This window comes from Neltuma alba, unplaced genomic scaffold, assembly GCF_004799145.2.
Source record: "Neltuma alba isolate B1F8T4 unplaced genomic scaffold, ASM479914v2 tig00010134_pilon, whole genome shotgun sequence".
Lineage (NCBI taxonomy): Eukaryota > Viridiplantae > Streptophyta > Magnoliopsida > Fabales > Fabaceae > Neltuma > Neltuma alba.
Window position 1 is genome coordinate 44083 of NW_021635082.1, and position 25890 is coordinate 69972.

The 25890-nt window shown below is 30.3% G+C and overlaps 2 protein-coding genes and 1 long non-coding RNA gene across 3 annotated transcripts; all 3 read left to right on the plus strand.

Annotated features, from left to right (window-relative positions):
• Window positions 1-4447: 4447 nt before the first annotated feature.
• Window positions 4448-5700, plus strand: LOC114754358 (uncharacterized). The gene is made up of 3 exons (XR_003741163.1): window positions 4448-4514; window positions 5132-5199; window positions 5625-5700. It is a non-coding gene; the product is annotated as an uncharacterized LOC114754358 (long non-coding RNA).
• Window positions 5701-5756: 56 nt separating this feature from the next.
• LOC114754368 (uncharacterized) lies at window positions 5757-7195 on the plus strand. The gene is made up of 4 exons (XM_028943134.1): window positions 5757-5862; window positions 6053-6187; window positions 6285-6359; window positions 6489-7195. Exons 1-4 carry the CDS (start codon window positions 5757-5759, stop codon window positions 7193-7195), a joined length of 1023 nt encoding a protein of 340 aa, XP_028798967.1.
• A 541-nt stretch (window positions 7196-7736) lies between these two features.
• LOC114754369 (uncharacterized) lies at window positions 7737-15139 on the plus strand. Its single transcript, XM_028943135.1, has 7 exons — window positions 7737-8076; window positions 8162-8304; window positions 12460-12562; window positions 12785-12862; window positions 13059-13187; window positions 14390-14621; window positions 14764-15139. Exons 1-7 carry the CDS (start codon window positions 7737-7739, stop codon window positions 15137-15139), a joined length of 1401 nt encoding a protein of 466 aa, XP_028798968.1.
• Window positions 15140-25890: the final 10751 nt, after the last annotated feature.

Consider the following 25890-nt stretch of genomic DNA (forward strand, 5'->3'; position numbering starts at 1 on the left):
TTGGACTTTTTTTTTCAACCTGTATTACTTCTCTTCTTGCCGAAATATGGGGAAGGGCAACCTTTGGGGCCTGTTTGGATTGAAGATAGGGTGGGGGAGGGTGGAAGAGGTTTTAACCAATGGAATATGAAAAAATAATTATAATTCTATTATATTTTTAGGATATTTGATTTATTTGGATTTATTATCATTTTAGGATTTATTTATATTTATTAGTCGTTTAGTATTTTTATTATTAGGATTAGTTGTTGTTGTTGTTATTATTATTATTATTGCTTTGGTATAATTAGATTTAAGGTTTTCATTCTATGGCAAACTTGATTATTAAATGATGTTGCAGTTATCGTTTTCTCTCGGCTTGTTTCCTTTTCTCTATTCTCTATTTTCCCTTCTTTGCTCTTTCTAATCTCTTCCTTTTCTCTTCCCTCTTCTCGTTTTATATCATCAACCTTACCTTGTCTGGTTTGATTAAATAGGAGGAGATGAGGAATATTTAATGATCTTTTGTTTAATTCAAGAGAGGGAGGAGATGGATAGTAATAATCAATTTATCATTTTACCTTCACATATTAATTTTTATTTTTATTTATATATTACATAAATTAATTTATCTTAATTCAAATTATGTAATTTAATAAAAATACAATATTGTTGTATTAATATCTGTGTTAAACTATTGGTACAGTAAATTTTTATTCTAATTAGCATAATAATTTCTAATTAGCATAAGGAGATGGATAGTAATAATCAATTTATCCTTTCCCTCCAAATCCTCCCAATTTTGGAGGGAAGGTTGAGGAGGGGAGGGGAGAGGAAATTTTAAAAAATTTTCCTTACCCTCCTAAAATTTGTGTGTTGCCAAATAAGGGGAAATGATTCAAATCCCTCTTCTTCCCTCCCCTCCCTCCCAAATCCCTCATACCAAACACACCCTTAAAGTTTACATTTTAAAATTTTCCAGATTCATAAACTCCTCTTTTAAATACGTTGAGGGGTTTAGACTTCAGATTCAACCAAACCTAATTCTCTCTTTTCCAATTAATTTGACCGAAGAAGGGAGGAGAATAAAACTTGGTTTAAATTCTACCTTGAAGCCTTTAGGTGTTTGCTATATTTTAGTTCCCACTTAAATTCTTTAATTTCTTTAAATCCTCACCGGAAATAGGCTTTTTGTCCAATAGTTCATATTTGAGACATTTAAATTTTACATAATATTTTTAAGACTCAAATATGCTTTGGAAATCTCTTTTATACATTTTGAGGCTTCTGTTTTATTGTCCCTATTCCAATTACTTAAATATAAATTTATTACAAATGTGTGTGTTCCAACTGCTTAATGAATTTGACGTCAACTGGGAAAACAAGACACTTATGGTTTTGGACAGGGTAGTGAAGAAACAATATATAATTCCGTTGTGATAAGCATGCTATTTTAAAAACACCAAAAGACATCATCATCGTATTTGATTGATTTCTTGTTACACCAGTTGATTCTAATTTTATGAGGTGGCAAACCTTTAAGAATTTGTTTTAATTTTATCAAGGAATGGGTTGGAAATCTGAAATAAAAAAAATTAGTAAATAATAATATTTCTTTTAACAAAGGAAATAAATAAAGTTACTGTCAAACCTTATTTAGGTTCACTAACTACCTTAGAATCTCAGAAAGGCCAACAATTAAAAACTTTTTTTGCCAGAAAACTATAGGTTCTATCACTAATGCTTTCTTATTGTCGGGATAAGAATTTCTAAAATACTTTAAAAATTCATAACTAATGCAATATAGCTCCAAAAATAGTGGTTCAAAGCTCTAAATTTAGCTCTTGAAAAAGCTTTATGCTCTAACTAATTCTTAACTCCCCCTCCCCAATCCTACTGTACTACATTTGAAACCATTGGTGCCTTTAAATTAATTAATGCTCGTCTTTATGTCCCTCGAACATGCAGGCCGAACAAGGCGGCCTTACTAATTTAATTTTGTGTTTAATAGTCCCAAACTTATGCTAGAGACTTGCTACTACTAAGCTCATTATCCTATTCGAATTTAGCCAAAATTTAACCTCCCCTTAAAAAAACTATGCTATCCAAAACAAGGCCTGAGAGAAAAGCTTATAAAATTTAATCCTCTCTTATCGCCTATCACTTTAAAAGAATCACCAAACACAAGCTAAGGGCCTTTACACATGCCTTTGGTGTAGCTTGGAAATTTAAAACACTTGTTCCATGTCATAACTTGTCAAAACAGTAGCATTTAAATCCGAGTCAAAAAATTTTTAACTTGTCCAAACAGGGGAAAAGAATTAAAGTTCACAAAGCTAATGCTTTGACATTCCTATTGCCCATCTAATCACTATATAGAAGCCACCAGACTGTTTACATATGTAGTTCGTCCACTTTTAAAGTTTTGGACAGCCTTAGCTTCCCTTTACATCTTAAAATTTTCCAGATTCATAAACTCTTAAAGATTGATTGAGGGGTTTAGGCTTTATATTCATCCAACTTAATTCTCTCTATTCCAATTACTTTGATCGAACAAGGGAAGAGAATAAAACTTGTTTTAACCACTTCACCTCACCCATATTTTACCTTGAAGCCTTTAGGTTTACTATATTTTAGTTCCCATTTAAATATAAATTTAGTACGTAATTAAACATTATAGCATTGGGAAAATTTCTGGCCCTGAATTTCAGATTTCAGCTCCCTTAAGAGAAGTCAAATAAATACTCCCCTAAAACAGAAACTCCAGGTTCAAAAATCCACTTCTTCTCACACAAATCAACATGCATGGAATAAAATCAACGCCCACAAGCTTTAATCCATCATATAAATGATTTTTATAGCTTAATGCATGCGTCCCTCACTTTCTCTCCCTCTGAAAACCAGATTTAAACCTCCATGTACTTGCAAAACACAACCACTGGAAAAAATTATTGATGCAATAAGGTTTAAGTTCCTTATATATCCTGGTCTAAATGTTCAGTTCCAAGTGAAATTGCCATTGTACCCATCACTATCAGTACTATTATAGTTTGTTCTCTACTTTTAGAGACTTCTCTCTAATTTTTGGGCATTTTTTCACTATTATAGTTTGTTCTATATTTTCTCTTATTTACACTTTTGCCCCTAAACTCACTATATTTTTGGACTTTTAGGTCAACTATCTTATTTAACCGATATTCAAAATTCAAATATTACAATTACTACTAAATATTTTAGCTAATTTATTAATTCTTTTTCATGCAGAATAATTAGAATTGATTTTAGAACGGTATCACCAAAACCAACATTAATTTTCTTTTATTTATAAATTTTTATTCTTTACTTTTTTTCTCTATTACACAATAATTTTCTTTCTTTACTTTAAAGTTGTCATATGAACTTTAACATATAATTTGAAGGGGATAAAATTTGAGGGGGGGGGAGGGCTCAGGTCAATATTTATTATGCCAAGTTCTTCAATCATATATGGCCATGTGCCCTTTTGTGTTTCATGTGGATTTATAACTAGATGTTAATATTTCACAAAATAAGATACATGGTCATGTGTGGACACAATGGATATAAGAAACTTGATGGGAGTATTGTCCTTTAAAATGCCAACAAGAAACTCTTAACACACATAAATATTGTGTGTGTGTGTGTGTGTTTTTTTTTTTTTTTTACCTCCAAATTTTTTAATGAATTTGACATGCACTAGGCAAAGTTATATCTGTAGTGCTGGCTATGCAGAAAAAATATTGAAGTTGATGAGCATGATATCTAAAATGTGTCAAAAGAACATATCATCATCATCCACTGAATAATTATTTTTGCTATGCTGAATAATGAAGAAGAAAGGAATCCTAGTGTTAATGAATTCAACGTTTGAAACCTTTTTTCTTATCTTCTGCTATATATGAAGCAACAAAGAAAATTATTGAAGAAGGTCTAAGACCAAACTTGCAAAAAACAAAAATGTTTAAGACTTATTTGTTAACCAATCTCTTTAAATATTAGTTCTATACATTGTGGTGTTGGTCAGGGTACAAAGAAAACAGCTACACTAATTTATCATCTTTGTTTTATATGACCACTGGTTTCCAATAGAAGGTGCCAGTTCATGCAAGTCCCAACCTCACTGTTCTTCCTGTAAGAGATAACACTCATGCAAGTGCTAAAATACTTGAAGAGGAAGAGGAAGAGGAAGGTAAAATGTTGATTTGTTGGTTTTGTATTAGAAAAATACTAGTTATTTATTTTATGGGTTTACAGACAGCTTGATAACATCCCGACGTCCCCGAAATGGCAAGAAAGTTAGCAGTTCTTTACTACAAAAAAAGCTTGAAAACTCTACTGATGGTACTTGCTGTTTTCTTTAAATGAAATCTTTAATTAATTTCTTCCTTTGATTTGACATAATAATCATTTTTTCATAGGTGACCAATGTGTGCCCCCAGAAACAACTGTTTTGAGTGAACAAACTTCAACAAGCCTTAACCAAACTCCTTCATCTGTTATCCCCAAGCATTCTGATGGTAAGTTTCTTTGCTGTCTTGCCAATCATTGTAGTGTCAGACTTGCCAAAACTATATATGAAGACTACCTTATCAAGCAAAGACAGATGTTACTATAAGAAGTGCCATTGACCTCATAGAAGATTCTAGTCTATGCTCTAGTGATTCTACTCATTGCACATATCTGAACTTTACTTTATTCAATTAATATTTTTAATTTCCATTCTACTATCACTTCATTAATTTAAGGGATATATTTAAAATGTTGAAACTACTAACTAGTGAACTCCAATATTGTAGATTATGTTGAAGTTTGTGATAAGTCTCATCCGCATTCAAACTCTTCATTCGAAGGTGTTGACGGCGGGGAAAACAAGGAAGCAGGTATGGTTCAAAATGAATCTATGTCGAATGTTGAAATAAGTAACCCAGCACAAAGGGAACAAGAGTCGTCACATTCTAAAGGTTATTAACCTACTTCCTTTATTGTCGAACATATAAAACATAAGTGAACTTGAATCTTCTTTCCTGTGATCCGTGTGAGTACTTTCGATTCTGCATAGTTGATTTCATTATCTTCATTTTCTAATGCGATGGTCTTTTTCCGGGCCAAATTCAAACAATAAATCAATTGACAGATTCGCAACCAAGAAGAGCAATGCCAGCAACACTTTTTGTTAATATTTCCAAAGAAGAATCCTCAAAGGTAGTACTATTGCTATTTCTTCATACATAAAGATTATAGGTTTTGCTTTATATTTCTATCTACCTGGTTCTACTACTATTAGATGAGATTCATGTATTGCCATATAAGTACTAAGTAACTATCATAAAGGCGTTTTTTGCATTTACATAGATTGAAACTCAAGATTTTGTATTTAAGAGACCTTAATTTCTTTGACTAAGATCAACATCTGCGGGCTTAAGATACACAAATTTATTCTAGATAAAATGGAGTTATCCCACTTTCTTATGCACAGCTAAAATGAATTCTCATTCTGTCCACAAGGAAACTAAATTTGACATACAATCTAAAGAAATTAAAACAACTTAAAAGTTCATTAAGGATTATATTTATGATGGTTTATCATCTCAGAAGAAAGCAACTTAAATATCTTTGGTGATATACAGATTGTTGAAGTAAGAGCCGAAGATGGTGCTTCAATATTAGAGACCCCACATCCAAGTTCCTTAACTTCTAAAAAGGTTTGCCTCTTCCAACAATTTTACAATTTAATATATGTTATTCCTATATTAACAATTATGAATGGTTTATTGTACAAGGAACCAATTCCTGTGAGCCCCAATACCACTATTCTCCCCAGAAGCCCAAGCACAACTGCCAAAAATTTTGAAGAGGAAGAGAAAGGTAAGATGATAGTGTCCAAAATTTCAAGATTTATAGCTCCTTTAGTTACTTATCTTAGGCAGCGAATTCTTTGCCAGTAGGAAAAGAGCACAAGACTTTTGATCATGGTATTTGTGGCTTTCCTAAAATGAAATATTTCTCACTGTGATTTACTAACTATATATTTATATACTTCATTGACTTGGTATAGGTGACCCCTTTGTGCCACCAATGCCAATTATTTCAAGTGAGCAGCAAGCTTCTGAGACAATAAGTCCTATACCATCAAAAGCTCTAATGAGTCCCAAGCAAACTTCCATGTCCACTCCCTCTGAGACTTCTTATGGTGAGTTTTTTTGTTGTCTTATTTTACTAACTTACCTTTCACTACTTTATCATTTTGTAATTTTAGAAAGATGTCATATTCTAATTGTTTCATCCAGGAAGAAAGATCCAAGAGAATGTTGGAACCATCGACCAGCGTTTGCATGAAACTTTGGGTGCTATTCAAATTTCTAGTAAGTCTTGTGTCCTTACCATTACATGTTTGCATTTGTTATACTTGACTCCTTCATTGAATATGAGTAGTTTGATTCTCCAAGCTTGCTTTTATTTTAACTCACCTGCTAATTTGCTGGTTTTGGTAGGTCAACTTGCTGAATGTGGTTCATCACACATGGCTCCTTCTATTTATGACACCAATAATAATTTAAGTGTTCATGGGATAAAAGAGATAGCTGATATGATGAAATTAGAGGGTGCTGAGCCTTTCATGCTAGCAGAAGCATTCCGGACTCATCCACAACTTCATCTTTCTTCAGAGGATCGAAGCACTGAGTTGTTATGCTATTCATATAGGGTGCTACTAAATATTTTGAACATTCTGGCCACTAGGAGCCCCTCCACAATCACTGAAGCAGACAAGATATTGTTGGCAAAGCATTTAAAGGATGCTTCTGTTCTAGGATTTGACAAGGATTGGCTTGAGTCAGTTAGGGACAGGGTTTCCAATTGTGATGCATCAGAACTCCATCGCATGCAACAAGCTTTGAAGGGTTTAGGCAATAAGCTCCAAGCCAATAAGATAGAGCTTGCAAATATTCGAGACCAGGAGGCGAAAGCAGCAAAATTGGTAGAAATGACTCAGAGAGAGTTGGAGGCCACACATAAAGAATTAGAGGCAGCATATAAAGGGTTGGAAGCAGCTCAATCCCATTTTAATGTCGCACAACAAGAACATGCAAACATTAGAGCACGTTATTCTCATCTCTTAGAAGAATGCCAGGAAATTTCAGAACAACAGTATCAATGTTCAGAAAATATTGCTGCCAAATTCAGGCCTTTCGGCTTCTAACATGGGTGCCATTTGAAACTTTATTATTGCCGTTTCAATTAAGGGTCATTGTCGTACCTTTATTTCAAATAAAAAATAAAAGTAATACTCTCATGGACATTGTAATATTACCGTACCTTTATTTTGCACAAGGATCGTGCATGACGTTACAGACTTGTTGTACCTAAGGGTTATTTTCCTTGTTAAGACCTTACATCTCTGTGTCTGGTTTCTAGATGTGTTTATCTTCACCCATTTGCTACTAGTCAAATTGAATATAGTGCATCAACTGCATATATGATAAGGCATAATTAAGTACTTTGCCCGACACTGACACATAATATGTTAACATCAGTGTCATATATAATTGTCAAAGGGATGCTGCATCTCATTGTTTAACTTATGGCTCTACACATTTTCTGATTACATGTTTGAATTTTTAACTCCAGACCTCTAACTGAATCTCATCCAACTTATCATTCAAGCTATCCTCAATAACATTTTAAACTGATTTATTTTAGAATTATCAAGGACATTTATTATAGATTTAAAATTTATTCCAATGTTGAAAGAACTACATATATCATGGTGTGAAGAATTAGTTAACATTGTTGAAGAAGACAATGGAACAAAGGATGATGATCATTTGCGCCATGAGCCATGCTTTCCCAACTTAGAACAAGTCTCTGTCTTGTCTTGTGGCAAATTGAAGTACCTGTTTTCTATCAGAAGACAAGATGAGATGAAAGAGATGGTCATGAAGGATGTGCTTCCACAACTAAGTCAATTGAAACTATGGCTTCTTCCCAAACTTGTTAGCATCTGCCATGGGATTGATTTTCAAACTGTGAGAGAAAATGATAAGACGAGCGTGATTGATTGTCCCAACTTTTCTTTTTATGGTATGCATTGAGAAAAGTAATTTGTTCTTTAGAATTGAAAATTATTATGAGTTTTATTATAACACTGACAATCTCTTAATCTCAGAAACTTCAACTACCCATTTTCAAGCAAGCTCTGAAACAATATATTCTCAAGTTGAAGAAAAAGCAGAGGAGAAGCTTTCATCTCATTTGAGTACCGAAAAATCTTTAAATACGGGAGAAGCAACACAACAACCCCTCACAAAGGTATGATTCTGATTGCTAATGGCATCATTTTACTGCTTCTTCAATGGTCCCGCATCAATGATTATATGCATGGTTGATCGTTTTCAATTTGTAGCAATGCTCTGGAAATTCTGTCCCTTTTATGAGAAAAACAGAGTTTGAAGATTATAGTTAAAATGCCAACAATATACCCACACGCGAGCAGACACCAGAGAGCGTGTTCCTCTTCCAATTGCTTAATAAATATGACATAAACTTTAAAAAAAAAAAACAGGCCATGTAGTTTTTGGACAGGGCATTGAAGAAGCAATACGTTCCCCTGTCATAAGCTTGTTATTTTAAAAAAACCAAGAGACATCATCATTATCATTAGATTTTTTTTTTTTTGGGTTACATCAATTGATTCTTATTTTATAAGGTGATAACCTTTAAGATTTATTTTAACCTTATTAAAGAGTGGATTGGAAATTTGAAATAAAAAATTCATAAATAATAATATTTCTTTTAGTAAATGAAACAAACAAAGTTACTGTCAAAACTTATTGTAGGGTCACTAATTAAATTAAAGATATGACCCCTTAGAATCCCCAAAAAACTTCACCCAAAAAAAAAATCCAAAGAAACAAAAATTAGAAACCTTTTCTCTAAAAACTTTAGGTTCTATCACCTATATTATTGGGATGAGATTTTCTGAAATACTTTAAAAATCCATACCCAATTCAATATAGCTCCAAAAATAGTAGTTCAAAGCTCTAACTTTAGCTCTTGAAAAGCCTTCCGCTCTAAGTAATTCTTAACTTTTCCCCCATACCATACTATATTTGAAATCATTGGAGCCTTTAAATTAATTAATGTTCATCTTCGGATGTCCCTCAAGCATGCTGGCCGAACAAGGCCTTACTAATTTAAAAACTGTTTAATAGTCCCAAACTTATGCTACAGATCAGCTTCTCCACAAAGGTCTCTGCTAAGCTTATCATCATATTCAAATTTAACAGATAATTAACTTCCTCTCACTAAAACAGGGCCTTAAGAGAAAAGCTTTAAAATGTAATCCCTTTTGTTGCCAATCACTTTAAAAGACCCACCAAACACAAGCTTTTAGATACGTCTTTGTTTTTTTGGGCTACAAGGGATAGGATCGAACCCGCAACGCACACACCTCACACACACACATACCACTCGGCCAAACGGCCAGTGGTTTTTAACAAGGAACAAAAAACCGGACCGGACACTAAACAGGTTGAGGTAGTGGTTCAAGGGTTAATAGGTCAGATCGGGGTCAACTCGAGATCAAACCGGTCATATTAAAATAATATAATTTAATTAAAAATGACAAAATATAACAATACTAATAATTACTAATAACAAAATATAAAGAAATACAATAAGAATTTGATTGTAATAATAATAAAGTACAACAATATTGAGAATTTTGATCTTTATAATTTTTCAATAACTAAAATTAATAGTTATTGATATCAAACTCATCATTAAAATTCATTTAAATCTATAATAATTGAGATATTAGGAGTTAAATAAGAAAAAATTGGATAAATATCAATATATTTATTTAAACCGATTCATTGCCGGCCGGTTTTCACTGGTTCACACCGGTTTAATCGGTTCGATCCGGTTTGAACCGGCCAGTCCGGTCCGGTTTTTTTTACACTGGTTTTTAGACACCCCTTTGGTATGGTTTGGGAATTTAAAACATTTGCTCCTTGTCATCATATGTCAAAACAGTAGCATTTAAATCTCTCTGAGCCACAAAATTTTTAATTCAATAAACATCTAAACGGTGCTGTCCAAAGAGGGGATAAGAAGTAAAGTTTACATTTTAAAATTTTCCAGATTCATAAACTCCTCTTTTAAACACGTTAAGGGGTTTAGACTTTAGATTCAACCAAACCTAATTCTCTCTTTTCCAATTAATTTGACCGAAGAAGGGAGGAGAATAAAACTTGGTTTAAATTCTACCTTGAAGCCTTTAGGTGTATGCTATATTTTAGTTCCCACTTAAATTCTTTAATTTCTTTGAATCCTCACCGGAAATAGGCTTTTTGACCAATGGTTCATATTTGAGACATTTAAATTTTACATAATATTTGTAAGACTCAAATATGCTTTGGAAATCTCTTTTATACATTTTGAGACTTCTCTTTGATTCTCCCTATTCCAACTACTTAAATATAAATTTAGTACATAATTAAACATTACAACACTGGCAAAAATTCAGCTTTCCAATTCCAGATTTCAGATCCCATAGGAAAATTCAAATAATACTCTCGTGAAACAGAGACTCTAGATACAAAAGTCCACCTCTTCTCACACAAAATCAACTCACAATCCTTAATCCATCTTCTAAGTATGATTTAAACCGCTCATCCATATTGCAAGCTTACCTCATGAGCTTCTCATTTTGGCATTTCATGAATCCCAACCCAACAAATCTGATGCTCTTCTTTTCGGACTTAGTGCACCATGTGTGGAGTACCTTTTACTTTGGGTTTGGCATAATGAAATTTCCTTTTCAGGCTTGAGATAATGAAATTGCCGCTGTGCCCGTCACTATCAGCACTAGATTTTCCCAATAAATTTTAAAAATTAATCTGGGACACAATTTATGAAGATTTATTTATTTTAGTTCTCTGGCTACAAAAGTAATTTTTTTCCCCTCGAATTTTTATGCTGAACATTAGTCTCGAACTATTTGTAATTCAATTTTTGAAAAAATAGACCCTTATTATCCATAAATTAGTTTTAAAATTATTAAGTCATTTTTGAAAAATATAAGCCTCCTCATAATATTTCTAAATTCTCAAAATAATAGTTGATAACATTTTTCCCAATAGTCCTAGTCCTTGAATAATTTTAATCATTATTTTTCTTTTTATTTCCTTAAATTCTGATACAAAGTAAGCTTTTTGACCGTTATATAATTCATTTTTGAGACATTTAAATTTTAAATAGGGACAAAGTATTCATTTAATCCTTTAAATTTATACATAATTTTAATTTAATCCCTTAACTTTAAAAAGTATACTTTTAATTTTTTTAATCCTAAAATTGTTAACAAAAAATAATGGCATTAATATCTTAAATGTTGATAAAAGAATTCTCAAATGTTAACAATTTAACATATTAATTTTTAAAACAACTATAATTTTTACAAAAAATCATCATATAAGCCTAATGATTTTTCAGTTAAAAGATAAAATATACTTTTTAAAGTTAAGGGATCAAATTGAAACATTATATAAAATTAAAAGACTAAATATATATTTTAACTTTTAAATAATGTCCCCAAACCTCAAATATGCTTTCAAAATCTTTTTTCCACTTTTGGAAACTTCCCTCTAATTTTTGGACATTTTTTCACAATTATATTGTTGCTCTATATTTTCTCTTATTTACAGTTTTGCTCTTAGATTCACTATATTTTTTAAATTTTAGGTCAACTTAACTTGTTTAATCAGTATTCAAAATTCAAATTTTACAATTACTGCTACATATTAGCTAATAAATTAATTCTTTTTCATGGAGAATAATTAGAACTGATTGAAAAAAGGTATCAGCAAAAGTGGGATTAATTGTCTTTTTTAGTTGTAGAATTTTATTCTTTATTTATGTCTCTATTATACAACAATGTTCTTTTTTGTGCTTTAAAATTGTCATATGAACCCAATTGTGTTCTCTTTGGTATACGAAAATTGTCATGCCAACTATAATCTCTGATACCCATAAATGTAGTTAGCTAGTTACAGCGTGCGCGCGTGCGTGAATTTTTAATGCTTTTGGCATGAGCTTTGCAGAGACGATATTGTAGCTGTTGATGAGCATTTCAAAAGAACACAGTGTCATCATCTGAATCATTATTTTTAATTTATGCTAAATAATGAAGAAGAAGGGAACCCAACATTGTATAACTTTTTTTTTTTAATCTTGTACTGTTTATGAACCAACAAAGAAAACTATTGAAGAGGGTATAACATTAAAATTGCGAAAAAAATGGCAATTTTATCATTGGACTCAAAAAAAAATTTTAAGACTTATTTCTTAGCCAATCTCTGTAAAGCTTCTTTTTATATATTGGGGTGTTTGTTAGAGTACCAAAAAAAAAAAAACTAGACCAATTTATCATCTTTGTTTTATATGGCCGTTGGTTTCTAATAGGATGCACCATCTCATACAAGTCCGAACCTCAATGTTCTTCCTACAAGAGACAACACTCATGCAAGTGCCAAAAGTTTTGAAGAGAAAGAAGAAGAAGAGGGAGGTAAAATATTTATGTTAGTTTTGTAAAAAATACTGGTTATTTATTTTAGGTTTTACAGATAGCTTGATAACATCTCAACGTACTCGAAGTGGCATGAAGTCTAGTAGTTCTTTACCAGAGGAGAAGCCTAAAACCTCTATTGATGGTACTTAATGCTTTCTCTAAATGAGGTATTTCATCCTTTGGTTTGATATAATAACCAGTAAACCCCTAATGTTGCAGATGATGCTCAAGTTTCTGACAAATCCCTTGCCCATGCCATTGTCTCAAGTGGAAGTGATAATTTAAGAGTTGATCCAGGTGACCTAACACATAAAAAGAAGACTATTATTTAAATATATTTACACTCACACATGAAAAGTACATCATGTCAATTTTAATATAAAAAACTGGAAAAATCTTCCATCATACATGATTGTTCCAATTTTTCTTTTTATGGTATGCATTCAGAGAAGTTAGTCATTAATCCAAATTGAAAATTATTATGTGTTTGCAGAAATTACAACTACTCAGCTTTCTAATCACTCTCAAAATCAAGATTCTGAAGTTGGGGAAGAGGCAGAGCATAATCTTTCTCCCCATTCAAATGGAAGACAAGCCATGGAATCACAACAATCCACAACTGGTTCCTCAAATTTCACAATAGTATATCTCATTTCACTGCATTATATATACACATATATTATTTTTGTTAAAGGCATTTTATTACGTTCACTTGTCACTAGCATGATTATATCCACAAACTTAATTTAGTCGTATGCTGCCATTCACTGTTACGAACACATTCATTTTCTTTCTCTGTTTCAAAGTTATTTTGAGCCAAAACATGATTTATTTTACCATAAATGTCATAAGAAAATCACTATGTCTTAACTTATTATCTCTTTATTTGTTTGTTTGTTTTATGTCTATTTGGGGTGTTAAGCAAGAAAATTACTATAAAGTTAAACATATCTCTTTTCATATAGAACACTTAAACAATAGGTAAAGAAGAAATATTTAATAGGTCTATGACAACACAACAGATGGCCTGTAAATTACCATAACATATTGATATGTAAGTAGGACCTATTGTAATTATTTTCTTTAGTTGAAATTTTTCCATATTTTCCCTTTATATTTATTTGAGCCATTGGTCAAAATAACCATAAAAAACTAGCTGAGAACAACATTTCTAATAAAGCTACTACAAAATGCAAACTAATTCTTTTTTTTTTTTTTTTGCAGAATGATAAAGAAGAGAATCCAAGTCTTTTGAATAGAACTGATTCGCAAAAGACATATTTAAAAGTGAGATTATTTATCCTCTACTTGTAAATTATTATTCTTTATCCATGCTATACATGGCTCAAACTTTCGGCTTTCATGTATCCCTCACACAGGATGAGCTGGGGACCAAAGAGAAAAAAGAAACAATTATGATGGAACCACAATCACAACAAGAAACAACAATATATGATATACAATCCCATGACAAAAAGGAAGAGGGAAGAAAAGGTAAAATATTACCCTCTCTAGTCTTAAATGTAAAGTTTAATAACTAATTCATGTATACTAAGAAAAGTAGTTATGTTGATTATTTATAAAAAAAAAAATTTCCTAAATATCGTTACTTTTAATCATTTATATAAAAAATTACCCTTGTTGATTGCAACCTAGTCAATCAAGGTAGTTTGTGAGAAAAATGACAAATGTTTGACACATATAGAAGGTTGAATTTTATATTTAAGATTAAAGCAATTTTCTCAATTAACTCCAAAAGCAAAAGGAGTAGCGCCTTGTCTTGCATGCAAATATATCATCCATTGCTTATTTTTGGCTTCACAGGTGGCTTGATAACTTTACCACATCATCAAAGCGAGGTAAAAGTAAAGAGATCTTTATTGAAAGAGAAGCCTGAGAATTCCGTTCATGATGGGACAAAGTCAAATGTTGTTGAGGATGCAAAGTTGCCATTGTCACCATTTTCTACAGCTATAGAGATGATGCCTTCTCTTCCGGAAGCCAATAATCAAGCTTCAACTATTTCTAGAGTACAAGAAATAGTCGATATGATGAAGTTGGAGGGTTTTGAGCATTTAATATTTGCAAAGGCACTTGAGACTCACCCACAACTTCACTTCTACAAAAGATCGAAGCGCTCGAGTGTTACACATGTCCTACAGGGTATTGCTTGATATCTTGAACATTCTAACCACCAGGACTCCTTTCACTATCACCGAGGCAGACAAGAGGATGCTGGCTGAGCATTTGAAGGATGCTTATCTTTTGGGTTTTGACAAGGATTGGATTGAGTCTATAAAGAATAAGGTTTTTTATGGTGAGATATGTGAAGTTGATAGCATCCAAAATGTTCTAGGGGGTTTAGACAATGATCTGCGGAGCAATGAGGCAATGCTTGAAGCTATTCGTGATGAGGAAGTTGAGGCTGCAAGAGCTGCACAAGTGGCTCAACAAGAGCATGCCAATGTTATGGCTCGTCATGCTCATCTTCTAAAAGAACGTCAAGATATCATAGAACGAAGGCAACAATGTTGGGAGATAATTGCTGCTAAACATAGGCCTTTTGGATTTTAGCAACTATTTGTGTGCTTCATGCTGTTCTATTTTATTTTCACGAAAGACTGATTACTGCTATAGACAATGAAACACATAAGAATTAGTTACAGTTCAAGTCTGGGTTTTTCTCCAGTGAGATTTCTCCTAGTTCTTGCATAATCACTTGTCTAAATGTGGACTCCTGATGTGGAGTGGACAGAAAATTTGATGCTGGTGTTTCTTTTATGAGAATAATACTGTTGTTTCTGAACATATATCGCTTGATCAAGCAAAGCTACTCGTATGCTACACTACTTGCCTCACTATTTTCGTTCAAGAGTCTATCTTATGAATTATAAATTGATTAATTATTTCCAGAAGAAAAAGGATTTATAATTGAAATGAATTGATACTACTGTTACATTTTCTCAAAGTTGCAGAAACTAAAAATCAGGGAGTGCAAAGGCTTGGAAATTTTATTTCCATCAACAATACTTAGAGAAATTAAAACCTTAAGGTCTGGGCCTGTCAAAGATGCTCCTGAACTAATATATATTGTGGGGGAAATACCATCGTGAGGATGTTTCAGCAAAACAGAATCAACATGATGAACTGCACTTTGATCTTCCTGCTTTGGAGCTCCTCTGATCTCACACGACTCAATACCGGCTTTCCAAAACTGAAGCTATCATAAAGACCATTTATGTGACGATAACCAAAGTATGAGAACTTGCATTGATTTTTTGGTTAAAAAAAAAAAAACTGAACTTGCATTGATTTCCCTGCTCTAGAAAGACTACATATTGGGGGTTGCCAAATCATGTTATCTCTCAAGTCCATTAAATAAGATGATATTTCTTTTATGTTTAGTATCAGATGTTTCAATGATTTTATGGTTTGTGATCATGAAACACCACAGGACTACACAACCATGAAGGTATGACTCTGTTTTTACAAAAATGTTATTTCTGAGATGCCAAAAATGATAAAGTTATAATCTAATTAAAGATCAACTAGTATTTGATCGCTAATCTCATCACTTTGTGGTTCTCTTTACGTCTACTAGGATGTTGGTTGGAGCACGCGAAAAATACTAAAAGAAATTTCGTTCAATAAAAACAATGTGAAAAAAATTTATTACTGCATACACACTCTATCGTCTCTGTTTTACATTTGCCTTTTGAATTAACTGATCAATACACACTTTCTTTTTTGAAGTTATTTTGTGATGAGATGGTTTATTTTAATTAAAAGTTTGCAGGAAACATTTTTTCTAATGACATTCTTTTACTATTTCGCCAAAAGATTATACATACAATACAGGCCTGTATTAGTGGCAGCCAATCTCTACTGCGTTATTGTTTTCTCTCTGTCTTAATAAAGTCTACTAAAAGCCAGTTTAACATTTCCTTCATATTTTTCTGATTGAATTTGAGTAGATTTCATATAATATGTTCATCTCATTCAGGTGCAACAAAGTCAGAAATCGTCTTCTAATGTATTGACTGCACCTCCTTTTGCTGAGACCGATCAAGCTCTCAGTGTTGCTGGGCTGCAAGAGATCGTTTATATGATCAAATTAGAAAAGGCAATCAAAGTCAAGACTCACTCACAACTTTTGTCTACAAATGATCCAAGCACTCAATAAATCCGTTCTCATGTTCTAATTATCTTAAAAAGTGCTAAACCTATGTCTTTCCCCTGTTCTTGATGGGATACTGAGAATGGCATCATACAAGTGAGCGAGGCAAATTCATCGAACACAAAAAGGGCATTATGGTGACCTCAACGTCATGTGAGGATGATATCTTTAATTCTTTACATTGCATCCATAAAACCATTATTTTTGGTGAAAAGGATTTTCTTACTCTTTTTTTTTTGGTGAAAATGTCAATTCATTCCATAAAATCAGAATACTTACTTACACGAATAGGAGAGAAAGTATTCCTCGACATTTATTACAAAATCTATATTGTGGAAAGGGAAAAAAAAACATTTACAACATATGCAACGAAGGAAAATAGCTTATGCCAATCATATAATTTGGTGGTATTACTGTTCGTCCAAGATTAAGAGGTTAGTTCGACTATATTTGTAACTCTAAGATTTCTCTCTTTCTAAGTTTCCATGCTTGAAAAGGTTCATAACATGGCACATTTTGCTTGGACCATCAGTTTTTTTACGCAAAATATCCCCAATTAATTATAAAATTTTCACATTAATTAAACAACCTCTTCCAATTGATGACTTTTATTGAGGACAATTTTGATATTTTTCAAGAAATAACTATTTTCAGTTAACTTTCTCAGTTTATGTAAATTTATTAATAAATGCTTATAAATAGTATCATAGGAGCATTTTTTATTTTCAATGGAAGTCTTAGTTACCAAAAGGTTGGAAAAAAAAAAGGACTATTGTTTAAAGAAGCAAGGGATATAAAGTTGACCCCTTTTTTAACTCCTCTATTGCATGCCCATTGTTTGGGAACATATGGTTTGGGGTGGGTGATGAGCCGGCAGAATTTTACTTTTTTTTTTTTTTCATTTTTTACTATATTAAGAAGTGTTTAAATTCTTTATTTTACCTCATTTTCCACGTGTTTCCATATCATATTAAAAAATATTTGAGGCATGAATGATTGAACTTATTTTCCCCCCAATTCTCAGAATGAGGCAAATATCTTAAATTATTTTAGGATCACTTAACTACAGCTGATATATATAGATATATATATATATATTAATTGTTTACTTTTGAATATTAAGTATTGAATTATTATCATTATTATTATTCAAACAACAAAGAAAGCTCTGTTCACTTGCTTTAAAACAGAGCAAGGTAAGATCAATGCGTGATGTTTATATTATAAATGATTTAGTTGGAGATTGAATTTGGTTATAAATATAAAATCACAATCCATTTTATCTCTCAAATTTATAATTTTTTTCAAAATATTTCTATTTATTTTAAGAGTTCTCACCAAAAGATAGTTTCAATGCACATGACTAAAAAGATAGTTTAGCATAGTCAACACATATTTGTCATAATTAATCAACTTAATTATTTTTTTTAATATTTTCAAATTAGTTATCTAGCTATTGTATTAAGGACAAGAGATAGTAAAAATTTTTTATGGCACCTCTAGATGCAATGTCATTCATGATTTTTATACATATAACTATGTCATATCTAATATTATTGAGTTAGTTTTGAGTAATATTATATCTGATTGGAAGTAATATTTTAGAATATTAGATATGCCTTAAAAATTATCCTAGAGTGCTAGATACAGCTTAACTCTATATTAGTATATTATTTTCATCTAACTTTTTGGGTTACATCTTACACCATGATAACTTGGCGTAAAGCTAGAATAAAAACCAGGGATGGAAATGAAGGTGAAACTTTTTAAGAGAATAATTTGTTGTATTGGCATGACTGTCATGAATGAAAATACATTCTAATTATTATGTTTAATTTATAGCGTGCTATACTGTTATTTTACAAGCAGTCTTGAAGAAGAAAATAGGAAAATTTATAGTAGAGGATCCAAAAATTATAATTATATTGAAAGAACAAAATATTGCAAATTGACCACTATACCCTCCTCTTAATAATATCACAGTATTTCGTTTTGTTTTTTTATTTTCTTATTTTCCCTCAATTGGTCCCCACCTTTTTTTTCTTTGGCCATCTACTCTTCGTCCCTTCCGAACCTATATGCGTCTCCTTTTATAAGGAGCGACGACTTGCCAGCAATGACCCTATTAAACTGCTGGCAGCCACTTCGCTTTAGGCAAGGACGCAGATGAGACGTATCAAAGAGATATGCTTTAACAATTTTTTAATTTTATTTTTATTTAATATATATTATTTTCATAAAAACAAAGTTTATACTATATAATAATAAATAAAAATTAAAATTATTTATTGATATGAAAAATTTAATAAAGTGATTTATAAATAGTATAATTTTTTTACGTTATAAATAGAATTAGAAGAGTATTTTTCTGAATTATAATACTGTTTATAAGATAGAGGTAATGTATTTTTTAGTCTTATTTATTATTAATTTTTTTATATGACCCTACAATTGTTCCATTTGTTTATTATTATAGGAAAAATGTTACTAAAATATAGAGTGCATATTAAACAGAATACAGCTCAAAAGTCATTAAATTTTAATACATGGTCAATCAGTTTTAAAATATAAAAGTGTCTTGTAAATAGCATCAGGGAGTAATTATTGAGGTATCTAATTCCACATAGGACAGACATATAGGAAGACTTCGAAGTTGACTTGATTTTTTAAAAAGAAAAGAAAAGAAAATCATTTCATCTCTTTGAAACAAAGTCATTCTATCAGTTTGCCTTTCATTGCTCAAACAAAGTCTTCTTTACAACTTCATTGCTCCTTTTTTCCTAAGGTTTTGTTTGGTTTGGAGAGTTGTTGAGGGGAGGGGAGGAGAGGAGAGGAGAGAAGAGGGGACAAGTGTATTTGGTTGGGAAAAATAAAGGGAAGGGGAGGAGAGAAATTTGTCTTTTAGTGCTCTCCTCCCCTCCCCATGCTCCCCTCCAAATTTGGGGCTTTTTGGAAGGAAGAGAAATATTATGTCTAATATTAACCAAACTACCCATATTAATTTTTCAATATTTTAAGTTTGTCCATCTTATTAAAAATCTTTTTTTCACTTCTTTCTCTTTTTAGCCACTAATAATATTTGATAATGATAATATAATATTATAATTATATAATATATGCATATCATATATATTAATATATGCATATCATAATATGTGTGTATTATAATTATATATGATAACGTGTGTGTATTATAATCTCATATAACATGCATATATATTAATATATATATATATATATCATAACGTGCGTGTCATAATCTTTTTTTAGTTTTATCATTTTTTTATCTCATGTAAGTGAGGTAATTGGTTTTTTTTAAATTGATAAATTAAGAAATAATAATTTTGATATAAATATTGTAATAAAAAATAAATTAGTCTAAATACAGAGATAAATACATATTTGTCAATTTATAATTACCTCCCCTCCCCTCCTTTTATAAACCAAACAAAAAATCTTCCCTCTCTTCCTTTCCCCTCCAACCAAACAAAACTACGACCTTCATTCCCCTCTCCTCCCCTTTTTTTAATTAACCTCCCCTCTCCTCCCCTCTGCTGAACCAAACAAAGACTAAGTTCCCCTCATTTCAATTCCGTAAGAAAAATACAAAAACCGAAAAAAGATTCTCCGGCAAAGAATGCTAAAGCCTCTTAAAAAAAAAAAAAAGGGATAAAAGCTTCTAGTTCTTACTATTTTTCTTTCCCTATTGTATGAATATTGTTATGTTTTGTTATTTGCGTTTCCTTCCATGTTTAGTCTTTCATATGCTTTATCTATTATAATATTTAGATCAAAACCTTTTTTAGTTATTTTTTCAGTCCATATTACCATTTATTAGATTTTGAAGCATTCGTATTGAATATCTTAAAAAATTATAATTTTATTAATTTCAAATTTGATTTTTTTTTTTGTAAATAAGAAGGACTTCTTTTTGCTCAAATTTTTATCTGCTTTTCTTCTTTTTCCTCCATCATTAGGTTCACAATAAATTTAAAAAAAATTGAAATTGCTAATATACTTTTGATGATGTTTGTAATATTAACATTTCCGTCATTCTTCCATTAAATTTAATCTCTTGCTGCTCACTCTCTTTATGTCAGTAATAAATATTATAGATAGTTTTAATAGTTTAAAACTATAAATTTCATCCCATGAATTTTCATTTACGCAGGAGTTGTTTCGGGTTTGCTGTTCACGCATCCTAGTGTGTTTTTATTTTCATTCATAGCTTCATGCATCTCTGAGGAAAAGAAAAGGCAAAGAAAAGGCAATAATATATTTAAATTAGGAAAAATTGCTGAAAAATACTTGTTTAAAAAGTTTATTGCCCAAAAATTAAAAGAAGTACTTGATGCATAGAAAAGTACCAATATTCTAAAAAGTTTGTACACACAATATTAACACTCTAATTTAGATACCTATGAGCAATAAACTTTTCAAACAGGCATTTTATAGCAATTTTTTCTTCAAATTATGTTTGGGGTACTGTATTTATTCCCCCCTCTCGCCCCTCCTTATAAAATCATGAGGACTTGTTGATTATTGAAAATCATTGCTTGATCTGTTCTTTTCTTGTTTTGGATGTTCTAGGTCAATCTTCTTCTTTTGTTTACTTGGGCTGTGACTAGTCGGTCTATGTAATCGTTTTATTCATACTGAATAAAATTGACTTTTTATTTAAAAAAAAAAGCTCTCTTATTAATAACAAATAATTTAAATATTATCCGTGCATCACATAGAGATCCTGTAGCAGCACTTTAACTTGTGGATAAGCACCCAATATAAATCCTTAACTTGTGGGGCACCGTTCCTTTGAAATTATTGAACCAAGTGCGGGCTTTTGCAGACTTTAAATCTTGACCTCATCATATCACATTATCACTTGGGGAATTATAGCTTAAAGTAGATTTTTTTTGTGGCGCCGGAAAATATTAAAAATGAATAATTTATGTTCATTTAAATTAAAAGTGCAAGACAACTTAGTATTTATTTTATACTACTTCTGATCCTATTTATAAAAGCTAGTTGACTAATCTGGAGTGATTAAAAAAAAATTAAACTAGTTATTTGTAATAAATATGTGTTGTCTTTCCTAAAATATCTTTATCAATTAAGTGTATTAGCTTGAATTATTATTGTTAGAAGGACTATCTTAGGAAAAAAATATATAAATATGAAAGACAAAATAGATTGGGGTCTTATATTTAGGATCAAAATAAAAGTCAAACAAGGTTTTATATTAAGAACCGGAAGTAGTAATTTGTTATCTATATTATTTCAACATGAATTATTTAAGAATTTACTACTAGCCTACTAGGAAGAAGCCGGAAAGGAGAGTCTCCGGCGAAGGACGTTGAACGGTTGAAGTCTCTTTAAAAATAAAAAAACAAGTAAAACACTTACAATTCTTACCATGTTTCTTTCCCTCTTGTATGAATATTGTTATTCTTATTTGCATTTCCTTCCATATTTAGCCTTTCGTTTGCTTTATCTGTTGTACTCTTTTGATTCTTAATATAAAAACTAATTATCAAGTTAAATTTGGTTGTAAATATAAAACATATTTTCTATATTTATCAATATTTTTTAAATTACCTCTATGGATACTTCATTAACCATAGTAGAAGAGGAATGAAAAATATTAAGGAAGATAATTATAATGTTCTAAAAAAAACATATCATATTTGTTATAATTAACTCATTTATTTAACTTCTTTAATTTAATTAAATTAATTAAATATATCTTATATTAAGAATTGGATGAGTAATATTTAGACAAAAACTTCTATTTAGTTACTTAAAAAAGGTATAATTTTACTTTTTTAAAAAATTGATACTTCTTTTCACTCTGATTTTTGTTCGTTCTTCTTTTTCCTCCATTATTCGGTTCACAATAAAATAATAAAAAAACGAAATTGCTAAGATACTTTTGATTGTGTTTGCGATATTAACATTGCCTCAATTCTTCCGTTAAATTTAATCTTTTGTTGCGCGCTCTCCTTATTGTACTCATTAAATATTATTGATAATTTTAATGGTTTAAAACTATAAATTTCACCCGAAAAATGTTCATTCACGCCGGACTTGCTTCGGGTTTGCTGCTAGTGCGTGCTAATGCGCACTTTTTTGCTCTTCTATCCATAGCGTCGTCCATCTTTCGGGAAAAGAAAAGGCCAAAAACAATGGTAATAATACAGTTAAATCAGGAAAAACTGCTGAAAAGAACCAAGCTAAGGTGGGGGTCATTCATATGAATAATGAATAATGAATAATTTAAATATTCTCCGTCCATCACGTGAAGATCCTGTCATAGCCTTTGTAGTACTGTGCCTTTAAAATTATTGAACCAAGTGGGGCCCTTTGCAGCCTTGGAATCTTGACCTCATCATATCACATTATCCCTTGAAAAATTATAGTTTAAAGTAGATTTTTTTGTGATGCCAGAAAATATTAAAATGAATAATTATTTTATTTTATTTTATAATTTTTTTATTTATATTATTTCAACATGAATTATTTAAGAATTTACTACTGGCCTACTAGTTATTTATAAAAAATTAAAATTAAATATTATACTACCTCCTGTCTTATTAATAAAAACTAGTTGATTAATTTGAGAAGATTAAGAAAAGAAGTTAAATTAATTATTTGTAATAAATAGGTGTTGTCTTTCTTAAAATATCCTTACTAATCAAGTGTATTAGTTAGAACTACTATTGTTAGAAGGATTATATTAAAAAAAGATATAAATATAAAAATTAAAGTAAATTAGAATTTTATATTTAAAATCAAAATAAAAAATAAATAAGATTTTATATCAAAAGGGGGAGGTAACATTATATTTTAGATTTTATCATACCGTTCCTCCCGATTCCCGAATATTAAAATGTATACCTTTGAAAAGTTTGTTTGAAAATTTCGTTGCCCTAAAGCACCTAATACAGAGAAAAGTATCAGTACTCTGAAAAGTTTGTACACGCATAATGACATAATACTATTATTTTACCCTTCAAACTGGCCTTTTTCAGCAATTTTCCCTTTGATAGGGCTATACTAGGCTGTGTTTGGGTGACATTCCAAACCATGGTTTGGGGAATAAATCACCCAAACACCCACTCAAATGGTGTGTTTGGATGAAACCAAACCATGGTTTGGAGAATAGCTTCTGGAGAATAGATTCTGAAAAAAATAGATTTTGGGAAGAATAGATTTTGAGAAGTGTGAGTGTTTGGATAGTTGTTATTAGAAGTACTTTTTATATATACAAATTAGCATAAATTAATATGATAATTATAGAAAAAATATATTTTATGATATATTTTAATTTGAAGGAATAAAATTGTTAATAATATATTTTTTTAACATATATTAATAATATATAAGATAATATAATTAATAAATAATTAATATGTATATATATTTATAAGATATAAGATTAAACATGTTTATAAAAAATATGTTTATAAAAAAAAAACAAGATACATATCCTATAGGCTCTCACACTCTCCCTTTTTTCTCCAAAAGTAAAAAATTTCTACTTTTCCCAAAATCATGGTTTTGGAGTCAAAACCATGGTTTTGATTTTTTTAAGGGTGTTTGGCTAACATTTTTCCCAAACCATGGTTTGGGGTGCTTGCCAAACACCCCCAAAAACCAAAACCATGGTTTTGGAAAAAACAAAAATTTTTTGCTTTTGGAGAAAAAAGGAAGAGTGTGAGAGCCTATAGGATATGTATCTTGTTATTTTTTTATAAACATATTTTTTTTATAAACATATTTAATCTTATATTTTATAAATATATATACATATTAATTATTTATTAATTATATTATCTTATGTGTTATTAATTATGTTAATAAAAAATATATTAATAACAATTTTATTCCTTCAAATTAAAATATATCATAAAATCTATTTTTTCTGTAATTATCATATTAACTTATATCTTTTTTTTAGTAATTTGTATATATAAAAAGTACTTCTGATAACAACTATCCAAACACTCTCCCTTCTCAAAATCACTTTTTCATAAAATCTATTCTTCCCAGAATCTATCCTCCAGAATCACTTTTCCAAACCACGGTTTGGTTTTATCCAAACACACTCTAAATCCCTCCCCGGGGTGTTCTCCTTTGTCTGGTCTCCCTAAATGCATGGCCTACTCAACGTTGAAATGTTTAAAAAAAAAAAAGTTAGTAAATATGCATTATGATATTTCTTGTATAACTTCAATTATAATATTTTAGGAATTTCGTCTTTATATTATAGTTGAATATTTTCAATTAGAAATATTTGAATTTTTTTTTGAAAAAGGAGAACTGGGAAATGCATATTTATTTCTTGCCCATTGAAAAAAAACGCATTCAGAAAAAAAAAAAGGAGAATTGTGAAATGCATTGTGTTTTTTTTTTTTTGTATATATAGTCTTAATTATAATCTTGTGGGCATTATATTTTTAGCATTTGGTTATTAGAAGGCTAATTTGTACCATCCAAATCATTCTATTTATTATGTTAAGTTCTACAAGATCATATGTCTTGGTTACTTTTTTTATGTGGGTTTACAATTTATGATAATATTGAAAAAACTTGATATAATAAATATAAAGAACTGGACTTAAGTATTGTAAATAAAATAACATGGTTATTACAAACTTTGGTCATTCAAGTTAATTTTTATTTTGGTTTTGGTCTCTCAAGTTTCAAACCATAAATTTTGATCCCTTAATTTCTTTCATTGGTCTCTATAATCTAATAAATACTTAGATCATTTTACTCTTTAAAGGACTAAAACTTATAGTTTGAAATTTGAAATATTAAAACCAAAATAAAGATAAACTTTAGAGATCAAAAATTATATTAACTCAAAATAAAACTTCAACTGTACTAACTCTAATTTAAAATGTAATAAGTTTTCAATTTTATCTCAAATTTTTTAAAAACAATTTTATCTCTATTTAATATTACTCATGTTAGGAAGATAACAGTCTACTTAATAATAAATGAAAAGCGAAATAATATATTTATATAAAAAAATTAATAATATGACTTATTAATACAAAAGTTTTTATTTTAGGAAAAATTATCAAAAAATGATTATTAAATTTTAAAATTTTAAATCAGTATTAGATATTACACTCATAAAAAA